The sequence below is a fragment of the Barbus barbus genome, assembly GCF_936440315.1.
Source record: "Barbus barbus genome assembly, chromosome: 41".
Classification (NCBI taxonomy): Eukaryota; Metazoa; Chordata; class Actinopteri; order Cypriniformes; family Cyprinidae; genus Barbus; species Barbus barbus.
Genome location: NC_136719.1, coordinates 27,543,901 through 27,557,585, shown reverse-complemented (window position 1 = coordinate 27,557,585; position 13,685 = coordinate 27,543,901). Strand labels below are relative to the sequence as shown.

General features: G+C 41.7%; 1 protein-coding gene across 1 annotated transcript in view; it reads right to left on the bottom strand.

Annotated features, from left to right (window-relative positions):
- Positions 1–5,769: 5,769 nt before the first annotated feature.
- LOC306860965 (NF-X1-type zinc finger protein NFXL1-like) overlaps positions 5,770–13,685 on the bottom strand; it is a 32,621-nt gene continuing 24,705 nt past the window's right edge. The window contains exons 16-23 of the mRNA XM_079402987.1: positions 13,608–13,685; positions 13,377–13,446; positions 13,178–13,282; positions 12,820–13,057; positions 12,241–12,275; positions 8,478–8,561; positions 7,949–8,002; positions 5,770–7,813 (exon numbers count right to left, since the gene is read on the bottom strand). The exon at positions 13,608–13,685 is cut by the window's right edge and continues 221 nt beyond it. Coding sequence (XP_079259113.1) covers positions 7,619–7,813; positions 7,949–8,002; positions 8,478–8,561; positions 12,241–12,275; positions 12,820–13,057; positions 13,178–13,282; positions 13,377–13,446; positions 13,608–13,685 — 859 coding nt within the window. The 3' untranslated portion in view covers positions 5,770–7,618. The remainder of the gene's footprint in view (positions 7,814–7,948; positions 8,003–8,477; positions 8,562–12,240; positions 12,276–12,819; positions 13,058–13,177; positions 13,283–13,376; positions 13,447–13,607) is intronic.

The window sequence follows — 13,685 nt, the reverse complement described above, 5'->3', positions numbered from 1 at the left end:
ACCTGAGAACAGGAAGAAAGATAAGATTCAATTAAATTTACAGATTTTGTCGAAAAATTAAAATTGAGTAATTTTTGTAAAAGAATATTATGATTTACCGTATCAAACGCCTTCTGTAAATCAAGAAATACAGCCCCTACCACCCCACCTTTATCTATTAATGCCTTTACCTTTTCAATAAAATAACAAGTGGCCGTTTCTGTTGAACGATTTATCCTAAAGCCAAACTGCATCGGATGTAATTGAAAAGGAGTATTATTAAAATGGTCAATAATTTGTTAAGCCACCAGTTTTTCAAAAACTTTTGATATTGTGGGGAAGACAATAATTGCTGGTTAAATGGGGATCGTCTCCCTTAAATATAGGGGCCAAAACCATCGGCTTCCAAGAGGTTGGGAATCTCCCTTGATCTAATGAAATATCCATTAAATGTGTTACAGGGTTAACTATTGAGGAACTAATTTGTTTCAATAAAAGTGTGTCTATACAATAGAGATCTTTAGCCCTTGAGGACTTGAGAGAAATTACTACCTTTTCAACATCTAACTTAGTTACTGGTTCTTATACTAAAGCTGTCTCGCTAGCATTATTTGTTCGTAAATAAGGTTGTTGTACTTTGAAACTTTGAGTAATTTTATCCACTGAATCAACAAAATAGTGATTAAAGGCCTGTGCCACATCAGTTGGGCTCTGTAAAATTGTATCATTAATCTTCAATTCAATTGGCCTTGCTTTGACATTATTTTTCCCGGTTCATTTTTTAATCTGTCTCCATATAGTTTTTGAGTTACCGTGAGCATTTTCAATAATTGTGATCTGCCTTTGCTCTCCTTAATACTCTTACTACCTTATTTCTTAACATTACAAATGTATTTCTATCATGAGCCATCTTTGATCTTGTTGCTAATTTTAAAGCATTATCGCGTTCCTTCATTAATTTTTTTGATATTATCATTCACCCAGGGGAGGGTCTTGTACCTACATTTCATCTTGACTGAAAAAAATCACTAATTGTAGATTGTAACTTTTCTGTCGAGCTATTTCTGAATCAGTATTATGTAATGAATCTTTCCAGTTCATATTTTTTATAGCTACATTAAAATCGTCTTGCTTATTTTTTGGAATACCAAAGAATTCCTTATTACTGGCATGTATATTTAATCACTTGTTAATTTTCTAGATATAAGCACCATATAATGATCTGACAACCCTGTTATCATATTATAAGACTGTGTGATTCGTTCTATTACTAAATATTAAATCAATCTGGGTACTAGTACTATTTGTTATTTGTGTTGGACATTTGACCATTTGAACTAGATTAAAACCATCAGCGATCTTTCTCTCGATTTTGTCTTCTCAATGTAAACTAAAATCACTCATAACAATAACTTCTTTCTTAAAATCACACTGACATAATACCTTCTTAAGTTCATCATAAAAGCTATTATTTAAAGCAGGTGCCCGATAAATAACTGTAAGTGAAAACGACATCTGAGATGATAGAATCATATTTAAACCTATACATTCTAGATCAATAGGATTTTGCCATAGGATCTCATTACAACGGATAGTGTCTCTCACATAAATCATAGCTCCCCTCCTTAACATCATAACCTGAGACATTTAAAGCTGCTGATGGAGAGTTAGCATGGAGCCAGGTTTCTGATAAACAGAGAAAAACTAAATTAGATTCCACTAATATATGATTAATCTGATCACTTTTTGATTTTAAACTTCGTATATTTAGGTGTCCACCTAGTATACCCTTTGGTTTTGCATTCGGGTCCCAAATGATTCTAGTTATTTATGGTTAGAAAAACTTTCAGTTTCCGATTCTTTTGTATTGCTCTGTTCACCACTGTACACTTCTTATAATACTCGTTTACGCAGTACATCATATACTTTATCATTCGACTGCGTGTCTCTTGAACTCACTGGTAAACAATCCATAGATACAACCATCAATGATCCCATCGTCTCCAACGAAGGCTCTTCTGACTATCACATGACTTTCTTAATCTTATTGACGCTTTTAATCTATCTCAGTGGATCAGTGACTCTACTCATATTCAGGGCCATACGTTGGATCTTGTACTGTCATATGGGCTTGATGTGACTGATATTGTGCTCTCAGATTTTATGATCTCGGACCATAAGCCCATACTATTTTCACCGACTCTTCCAGATCTCTCTCATTTTTCTACTACACCTGTAATTCTGTCTCGGTTCTACTCTCCTCAGTTTAGCACAAATTTCAGCTTGTGCTTCGCTGAATGCTGCTCACAGTTGCACTTGGATCAATCATTATCTGACTTGGATGCTGATCAACATCTTAGCCTCATGAATTCTGCCTGTCTGAAGGTGGCAAATGCAACTGCTCCCCTTAAACCTCACAAGCACAAACCAAAATCTGAACTGGCATAACTCTGACACCCGTCTCCTAAAACAAAATTGTAGAAAGGCAGAACGAAAATGGAAAAAGGACAGGCTGCATATCTCTCTTCTAATGTTCAGAGACTCTCTGACATCTTACCAGACTGCAGCTAAGTCTGCGAAAGCTGCTTATTTTTCTAATTTAATTGAAACTAATCACTCTAAACCTAAGGTATTGTTTTCAATTATTCAATCTGTGACAAATCCTTCCGTTAACACTTTGCCTGTTGCCTCTGTTGCTCTCTGTGAAAGCTTCTTGAGATATTTCAGTGACAAAATGACTAACTTAAGACTTAGGGTCTGCCCCACTTTAACATTAACGGTCTCTCCAATCATGTCATCTGCCTCTGCCGTTTTCAGTGCTTTTGAACCTATCAATCTCCAGGAACTGAAGGAGGTGATTGGCAAGCTTAAACCTTCATTCTGTTCTAGCGATATCATTCACCCGAGATTTTTTAAATTAATTATCAATTCAATTGGGCCAGGTTTGGTGTCTCTTATCAATAAGTGTCTCCAAACGGGCTCTGTTCCTGCCAGTCTTAAAGTGGCTACGGTCACTCCTCTGCTCAAGAAGCCTTCACTGGATTCCTCTGTCCTAAAAAATGTTCGGCCAATTTCTGTCTTACCTTTCATTTCAAAAGTTTTGGAGAAAATTGTGCTGAATCAGCTTCAGTGTTTTCTGTCAAGTAACTATATTTATGAGGTTTTTCAATCTGGTTTTAAGTCTGCTCACAGCACTGAGTCCGTCCTGTTGAGAGTGTTAAATGATATTTACCTCTCCACTGATTCCGGAGACTCTGTGGTTCTTATTCTTTTAGATCTGTCGTCCGCTTTTGATACCGTAGACCACTCCTCACTATTATCTAGATTGGAGTCTTGGGTAGGTCTAAAAGCCCTCTCTTGCCCTGCTCCTCTGACCTGTGGCCTTCCTCGAGGCTCTATTTTAGCTCCCTCTCTATTTTCTCTCTACATGCTTCCTCTGGGCTCTATTCTGCGTAAACATGGCGTGTGTTTTCATTTCTACGGAGATGATATTCAGATCTATTTACCAATCAAAAGAAACAATTCCACTGCGATTACTTCTCTTCTGCAATGTCTAGAGGAGGTTAAATCATGGCTAGCCCAAAATGTCCTCTTCCTACATTTACATTTACAATTTATTCATTTAGCTGATGCTTTTATCCAAAGCGACTTACAATTGCTATATATGTCAGAGGTCGCACGCCTCTGGAGCAACTAGGGGTTAAGTGTCTTGCTCAGGGACACATTGGTGTCTCACAGTGGATTCGAACCCAGGTCTCTCACACCAAAGGCACGTGTCTTATCCACTGCGCCATCACCACCCCACGTCCTAAATGAAGGCAAGACCGAGGTAATTGTTTTCGGCCCCAAGGAGAACTCTCAGTCTATAAGCCCTGAGTTAGAAAGTTTATCTGTTTTTAGATCCTCACGGGTACAGAACCTAGGAGTTCTTGTTGACCAGCATTTAAGTAAGGAATAATTGACGACGGGCCGTTGAATTATTAGAAAAATAATGCACACACGAGGTGGTGATGCGGACACGACGCGAAGCGGAGTTACACCTCGGGTGTGCATTATTTTTCTAATAATTCAACGGTCCGGAGTCAATTATTCCGCTTATACTACGGTTGCCACACCTCAAGACATCGATCAGATGATATATTTCAAGGGATTCGTCCGGTTTTTCTACTTAAATCGCTATTGTGAGTAGGATTATTTCTTCCGCATCTCATCCAACGACTCTTTTGCTAGTTCCAAAACGTCATTTTAAAGCTGGCAATGGAGGCTTGAGCCGTTGATAGCAGACTAATGCAGTTAATAATGAAGTTATTAGAAAGAGAGCGAGAGAGACAGAGACACAGAGAGAGAGAGAGAGAGAGAGAGAGAGAGCTTGTATGAATTAGGCTACCTCTGTGTGTCCCTCAACAGTGTTCTGAAGCACCGTCTCTAAACTGTAAGTCTGCTTTAAGATGCAGCGCTGTTATTACCTCGCTAGTGAGAAATGTCATGTGTAGCCTTTAAGTTGCTGCACTAGGCTAACTGATAAAATCGTCAGGGCAGCGCTGACAACGATGCGAAGTGATATGGAACTGTAATGCGGTCAAGAAAGCTGCCTGGAACTACGTTCGCCGTGCGTTTCCCTGAAAATAATTGCACACCTCAGAACGTTCGTCAGCCAATCAGATTCAAGCATTCAACGGCCCCGTAGTATAACATTTGATAAACATATCTCTTCTGTTATCGGATCCAGTTTTTATCAGCTTCGCTTACTGTCCCAAATTAAATATTTTCTCACTCCTAAAACTCTAGAAATATCTGTTCACGCTTTTGCTACGTCTCGTCTAGATTACTGCAATTCTTTATACTGCGGTATATCGAAGGGTCAGATTGCACGTCTTCAGCTTGTTCAGAACGCTGCGGCCAGACTTCTTTTAAAGTGTCGTAAACATGAACACATCACCCCAGCTCTTAAATCCTTACACTGGTTGCCGGTTTGTCAGAGAATAGACTTTAAAATTCTCCTATTTGTATATAAATCCCTACACAACCTAGCCCCTGTCTACCTCTCTGAGCTTCTTCATCTCTACACTCCGTCCAGAAGCCTTCGATCCTGCGACCAGGCTTTGTTGGTAGTCCCTCACGTTAGGGTTAAGCGCAGAGGGGAGCGTTTGCAGTGGCAGGGCCCTGCCTCTAGAGATTAGAATGGCCCCTTCGCGGTCTTTTTTTAAGTCCCTGCTAAAAACATTTGTTTTCCTTAGTGTATTGACTACTGTGATATGGCCATTTTTCATTTTTAAACGGGCTGTATTAAATTGTCCGGTCTGTTTTCTGTGTATGTGGTATAATCTGTAAAGCACTTTACCTGGTGGCTGTTGTAAATGTGCTATACAAATAAAATGAACTTGAACTTGAGTCCATCGCCTGTAGATGACTGTCAGTCTGAATCAGCAGGCCAACAAATCGACTCCGCCACTCAGCCGCCAGGTCCTCCGAGATACTCGAGGGCTCCGACGGCCTTCTACAATGACCCAAAACATACAGCAAAAGCAACCCAAGAGTTTGTGAAGGTAAAAAAGTGGAATATTCTGCAATGGCCGAGTCAATCTCCTGATCTCGACCCGATCGAGCAGCATTTCACTCGCTGAAGACAAAACTAAAGACAGAAAGAGCCACAAACACACAAACACCTGAAGTCAGTTGCAGTAAAGACCAGGCAAAGCATCAGAAAGAAGAAAGTCTCTGCTGATGTCCATGAGTTCAGACTTAACACAGTCATTGCCTGCAAAGGATTCTCAACAAAATATTAAAAATAAACATTTTATTTATGATTGTTTTTATTTGTCATTTACATTACATTACATTTAAGCCCCTGAAAATGGGGGGACTGTGTATAAAAATGGTTGTAATTCCTAAGCATTTTGTGTTATATTTTTGTTCAACCCCTTGAATTAAAGCTTGAAGTCTGCACTTCAATTTCCTCTTGATTGATTTTAAATTATTTTCTGGTGGCATACAGAGCCGAAATTATGAATATTGTGTCAGTGTCCAAATATATATGGATCTAAATGTATATATAGTTTCAAAGAACATTTTGAGGAAAATCTCGATACGCAGAATTAACAATGTCCAATTGATGAAGTCAGGCATCTGATGTGAATAATTCAGACAGATAGTTCATCAGCGGTTCAGTCGTTTCATCTACTGACTGTTACAAAACTATTCTGATCCAGTTTGTCAATTCCATTCACTGTATTTGCACCAGAAAGTGCCACCAGCAGATGCTTGAGTCCTTCTCATCCCAACTCTTTTTACAATCAAGCACTCGGAGCACATCAGTGTGACATCACTGAGACAAAGTCTTTATTTTTAACATTTATAAGGTTATCTCCCAAATGTCACTCATAGAATAATTGTCTCTTAATAATGGAAATAAAATCACGGTGCTTTAAATTAACTTCACAGTTTTAATAAAAGTGAGGCACAATCTAACAGAAAATCACAGTTTCGTCAAGCGATGAAACAAAGACTAAATCATATGTAACTAGTAGAGCTGCACAATTAATCGTTAGAAGATCGCAATCTCGATTCAAATACCCACACGATCTAATTTCTAAATGACAACGATTCGTCCGTGTCTATTAAAACTTTGAAAAATCATACCGGAACATTCAAGTCTGCATTCGCGCTGCTGCTGATCCAGAGAGCAGACAGTTAACGTGTTTAGGTAAGAAAAAGCTTCACAAACAGTCTTTTCAACTACACAGTATTATTTCTGTCTTACAGTCATTCATAGAAATACTGGGATAAAAGTTTATAGTTCGGCTACAAACATTGATGTCTATGGTAGCAATCAAAATAGAGCCACTCATCTTCTGAAAGTAAGTGAAGCTTCAAATAACGTTTGTGTCGATTGCATCGTTTCGCCAGTAGGTGGCGACAAGTGACTGTTAAAAAATGTATTTGTCATTGAATCATTCATTCATTCGAGATTCGTTCAAAAACACGGATTCATCCACTAATGAAACAAGTGAGGTATGAGTGAGTCATTGAATCATTAATACAAACCAGTTTTTCATCATTTTAATACTAAAAATTGGTGTATTAAATACACTATATTTTAAATACATATACCCCGGGTTTCACAGACAAGGCTTAAGCCTAGTCCTAGTCTAAAATGTAAGTCTGAGCTGTTTCAACTGAAAGAAACTGGCACTGACTGATCTTAAAATATATCAGTGCCTTTGTTTTGTCTCAAGATGCACACCAGGAATGTTTTTTTTCCTAAGCATGTTTATAAAAATTGCTTAAATGTCTTAATTGAACTATGATCTAATCCTGGCTTAGTCTAAACCCTGTCTGTGAAACCGGGCCACACTGTATTATATATTAAAATGTTTAATAATTCATTTAAATTAAACACTTTTAAATAGACTGCAGCAATTCATATTTTGTCACACATTATTTTGTTTAGTCCAGAAACGTGGGAGAATCGTGATCTCTATTTGAGACAAAAAAAATTGTGATTCTCAATTTTTCCAGAATCGTGCAGCTCTAGTAACTAGTATTCTAATTATCTACGCAAGTCAACTAAAGGATGAAAAAAAAGTTTGCCTAACTGAAAGAAAACACTGTTGACATTCAGGAAGCTGCTGAGGTACGTTCACTCTCTGTCCATCTCCTGATTGGCCAGCTGCAGCAGACAGAATGCCGCCACGGCCAACAGGATGCCACAGATGGGCATCAGGAGGCGGAGCTTATATCTGTGCCACACACCCTCCTCTGTCTCCACCTCTGTGACTTTCCTGTTCTTCTTCCTCCGTCCTTTCTGTCGTTTCTCAAACGCCTCCAGTTCAGCCTGAAACACACACACACACACACACACACACCTCAGAGGCTACATCAGCAAGAAGCTTTCAGCTGCAATGGACGTCATAGGAAGATCACAGTCATTTCTCAGATCTCAATGACGTTCATGTGTTTCTTAACTCACCTGCTGTTTTCTCATTTCTCCCTCCAGCGCGGCTCTTTCCTCTGCTGCACAAGCCTGAAACAAACACACAAACACACAAAACTAATTGTCCAGTAACTGTTTCTCCAAGTTTCCCACTGAGCTGATGGCTGTGTTTGTGTGTGTGTGTGAGAAATGGAATCTGTGTCTATTAACCCTCAACTGTGATGGAAAAGTGTGTGTTAATGTGCTGTTTTATAGTTTCACACTCTCTCTGTCTGAGCCAAAAGAAACAATGACCCGGCAGTGGATTTTATGGCCCTTCTCCATGACAACAGTTCCTGTGTCGCTCTACACTTTCACCCACATCACAGCCATAACTCTGTGTGTGTGTGTGTGTGTGTGTTACTTTAGGGATAGCGCTGTGAACTTAATCTGACAAAACCTCCTAGCTGACATCTTCAAAGATAAAAATGATTATAAGAAAACAATGTTTTTATTTGGAGTTTGTGTTAGTGTAGTATGTGCACAAGTGTGTGTGTGTGTGTGTAGAAGTGTGCATGCAAGTTACCTCTGCATGTTTCTTCTGAGTAAATATGTGCGTGTGTGTATGCGTCTGTGAGTGTATAAGTGTGTTTGTGTGTGTGTGTGTGTGTGTGTGCGCATGCACACATGTTTAAAGAGGCAGCCACCTACAACAACCACACAGACCTGAATGAGTACACTGAAACTGTGACTGCTTACATCAAAAAGTGCACTGATGATGTGACAGTCACCAAGACCATCACCACACGTGCAAACCAGAAGCCATGGATGACAGCAGAGGTTCGTGGGCTGCTAAAGACCAGAGATGAAGCATTCAGATCAGGAGATAAAGCAGCCCTCAAAACAGCAAGAGCAAATCTGTCCTGTGGCATCAAAAATGCAAAACGGTCATATGCTCAAAAAATCAACAATCACAGACAGCAGAGACACACGGAGCCTGTGGCAAGCCATTCAGACCATCACTGACTACAAGCCCCCGCCACAGGCCTGTGATGAGGACACATCCCTCCCCGATGCACTCAACCACTTTTATTCACGGTTTGAAATGCAGAATGACACACCTGCACAAAAACTGCCCACACCTCCCAACGACCGGGCGCTCTGTCTGTCTCCAGCCGACGTAAGGAAGACCCTATCTAGGATTAACCCACGCAAGGCTGCGGGTCCTGACAACATACCTGGCCGTGTTCTGAGAGACTGTGCTGCACAGCTGACAGATGTGCTTACAGATATCTTCAACACCTCGCTGAGCCAGGCAGTCGTCCCCACGTCTCAAATCCACAACAATCATACCGGTACCAAAGAAATCACCTGTGTCCTGTCTCAATGACTACCGTCCCATAGCACTGACTCCAATCATGATGAAGTGCTTTGAGTAGGGATCGACTGATATGTGTTTTTCAGGGCCGATGCCGATGCCGATTATTACAGACCAAGTAGACCGATAACCAATTTATTGAACCGATATATGTGTCTGGTGTAAAAATGAAAATGAATGTCAAAATTAAGAATAACAAGGGCTCTGATAAAAAATGGCCTTCCCTAGTGTTGGTTGCACTTCTTACTCTTGTCTTCCCCCATGCATCCATCTACAATAAGGGTAATATATAAAGAGAGAGTTAAAAGTGGGGCCACTGTATGCTTCATGATTAAGCCTATGAATACTAAATACTACAGCTAAACAGCTTGGGAAATGTAAGTATTTGGCTTCAATAATTTACATGTTAGAAATGTATGTGTAATAGCATAACCTCTCATAATTCTTCATTCATTATTATCGGCTGACTAAATCATAACCTACAAGAGGGGACTATTCATCATCTAATGCACATCAGTTGATTAATTTAAAAAGCGCAGTGTATATAATAAGTGTAAATAATTTAGTGAAGTGACATTCAGCCAAGTATGGTGACCCATACTCGGAATTCGTGCTCTGCATTTAACCCATCCAACGTGCACACACACAGCAGTGAACACACACACACAGCAGTGAACACACACACACACACACACACACACACACAGCAGTGAACACACACACACAGCAGTGAACACACACACACCGTGAACACACACACACAGCAGTGAACACACACACACACACCGTGAACACACACACACAGCAGTGAACACACACACACAGCAGTGAACACACACACACAGCAGTGAACACACACCCGGAGCAGTGGGCAGCATTTATGCTGCAGCGCCCGGGGAGCAGTTGGGGGTTCGGTGTCTTGCTCAAGGGCACCTCAGTCGTGGTATTGAGGGTGGAGAGAGCGCTGGACATTCACTCCCCCCACCTACAATCCCTGCCGGCCCGAGACTCGAACCCGCAACCTTTGGATTACGAGTCCAGCTCTCTAACCATTAGGCCACGACTTCCCACAAATAATTTAATTGTCTTCATAGCTCCATTGTAGAAGTTGTGAAGAAGACCGCAACTATTTTAATGAAACTATAACACTAATAGCCTGTTATAGGCTCACTTGGTTCAATAGCCTATTGAAATGTCCCAATTTCCGTCATCCTAATCTTGGCCTATGTGACAGTCTCTTAGTCTTGGCCTATGTGACAGTATCTTAGTCTTGGCCTATGTGACAGTATCTTAGTCTTGGCCTATGTGACAGTAATTTCCATTAGTTTTCATTTACAGAGCAGTGCAAATGAAGGCATAAAACATTCATTTAATTGATTTTTTAATCAAATGAGAGTTAAACTCAAATTTGGCAAACAAATGGGTTTACTATTAAAATTAAAACATGGAAGAAATAGCGTATTGTGTGATTGTTCTTTTAAACAAAAGTTGTAATAATTGTAGTAGCATTAGTAAATAAACCGAACCTTTATTTTGACGGGTTGCCATGAGGACCTCTTAAGTTTCTGTAGCCTATTTATGATATGACGATCGTTTTACTCAAACGAAACAGTCAAATGCTCATGAAATAACTCTCAGAGCAGTTCTGTGGATGATGTTCATATATTTATGTCCTCATTTAGTGACATGGTAGATGCGGAAAACACCGCGAGCGCCCGCACTTCAGTGTGTGTGTGTGTGTGTGTGTGTGTCTGTGCCATTCACCTATACAGAGACACGCCGAACATGCAGAATTCATATTTAAATAGTCTTTTTGCAGCTTAATGTTTGCAGATAGTCCATATTGTGAGTCGATTTAAGTGTACTGACCTACTTTTGATTAATTCATCCAAACTTTGACTAATTACGTGACTCCGCGTTATACAGTAAATTCCATTTATATGACCGCGATTCCCCCTGCGTTTCCCCCCATCTCGGAAACCATAAATAGATAATATTGAGGTTTTTACAACTTCAGTGTAGTGGATTGTAATTTATTGCAACTTGAGAAACGTCTGCTGCTGCCTTTGAGAGATAACTGATGCGTGATGAAGCAGCACCAGTTAGCAAGCGCTTTCGGTGTGAGAGTGCCTTTAGTCTTCCACGTTGATTGGTCGGACTCCTGACTCTCAACAAATCAGATGCGCGGTGGGCGGAGACTGCTCTAGGCCACAGAGTGGTGAGTTCCGACAGGCTGCATCAGAGCCAAATAGCGCGTTTCAAAATTAAATAATTTTATCGGCACATCGGTTTTGAAAATGACCGATACCGATTATCATAAAAATTCTTAATATCGGTGCCAATAATCGGCCAGGCCGATAATCGGTGAAGGCTTTGACATCAACATCAAAACCTGCCTCCCCAACACACTCGACCCGCTCCAGTTTGCATAGCGTCCAAACCGCTCTACGGACGATGCAATTTCCTCCACCCTCCACCTGGCTCTTACCCACCTAGAAAATAAAGACTCCTATGTTAGAATGCTGTTCATTGACTTCAGCTCGGCATTCAACACAATAATCCCACAACAGCTCATAAATAAACTAAACCTGCTGGGCCTTAACAATTACCTTTGTAATTGGATCCTGGACTTTCTAACTGGAAGACCTCAGTCAGTCCGTGTCGGCCACAACACCTCAAGCTCTACCACACTGAGCACAGGGGCCCCACAAGGCTGTGTGCTCAGCCCGCTGCTCTTCACACTGCTGACCCACGACTGCACTGCCAAGTTCAGCTCCAACCACATCATCAAGTTTGCTGATGACACAACAGTGGTAGGTCTCATCAGCAACAACGATGAAACGCACTACAGAGAGGAAGTGGCACAGCTGGCTGAATGGTGTGCCACTAACAATCTGTCCCTCAGTGTGGGAAAGACAAAGGAGGTTGTGATGGACTTCAGGAGAAACTCCGTTGACCACCCCTCACTGACCATCAACAGCTCGACGGTGGAGAGAGTCAGCAGCTCTAAATTCCTGGGGGTGCACATCACAGAGGATCTCACCTGGACCACCAACACCATGTCACTCTCCAAAAAGGCACAACAGCGCCTACACTTTCTCCGCCGGCTGAAAAGAGCAAGTCTCCCTCCACCCATCCTCACCACATTCTACAGAGGCACCATTGAGAGTGTGCTGACCAGCTGCATCACTGTCTGGTACGGGAACTGCAGTGCTGCTGACCGCAAGACCCTCCAGCGGACAGTGAACACAGCTGCAAAGATCATCGGTGCCCCTCTCCCCTCCATCCTGGACATTTTCCTTACACGATGCTCCTGCAAAACCAACATCATTGTGAAGGTCTCCACCCATCCCTCCCACAGTCTCTTCCAGCTCCTACCATCAGGAAGACGGTACTGGAGCATCAGAGCCCGCTCCGCCAGACTGCTCAACAGCTTTTTCCCCCAGGCTGTGAGAGCCCTGAACTCAAACCACCCCACCCCCCTCTGAAACCCCACGCAAACCCCTACCTTCTGAAACATGGACATAAAGCTCAACTTGAACTTATAAGCGTGTGTGTATGTGTATGCATCTGTGGGTGCATAAGTGTGTGCGCATACGCATAAGCGTGAGTGTGTATAAGTGCGTGCATGCATGTGCATTTATGAATGCATGAGTGTGTGTGCATCTGTGAGTGCATAAGAGTGAGTGTGTGTGCGTTACCTCTGCATGTTTCTTCTGAAACTCTCGACACGTCTCGTCACACACAACCAAGTCAGTCTGTGATCTCGCACGAGAACAAGGGAATTCCTGAACACACACACAAACGTGTTTACACAGTGACAGTGATGAGTGCTTATTAAAGCCATGTGATGACTTCATCATCTGACCACAAACATTAGATCTGCTGTGAAGAGTGAGTGTTTGTACCTTTCTGATCCTCTTGCAGGGGCACTTGAGCTTGACTCGCTGACCGCAGCTCTGATCGCAGTCACCGGCGTGACACAGCAGCTTACAGCGGTGCCCGCATCCCAGCTGCACACACACATTCACAACAACCAATCAGCACAGAGCAGCGCATCCCAGCATGCAACACTCTCCGCTTCTTACAGAACTAACCCTACAGCACCTGTTTGGGACACTGATTCTGACAGGAGCTCAGCAGCTGTTTGCCCTGATCATCCGCATATGTGAACTTCCTACAAAACACACACACACACATTTTACATTTACATTTATGCATTTAGCAGACTTACATTGCATTCAAGTTACAGTTTTTACATTTTATCAGCTCTTGCACACACACACTGGTCACTGAGCGTTTGAGATCCGGCCGGAGAGCAGCAGGAGAGTCACTCACACACACTCGATGTAGAGGCTGGAGATCCTGCAGTGGCAGCGCAGATGGACCATCAACCCACAAGGAGGACAGCGGCCT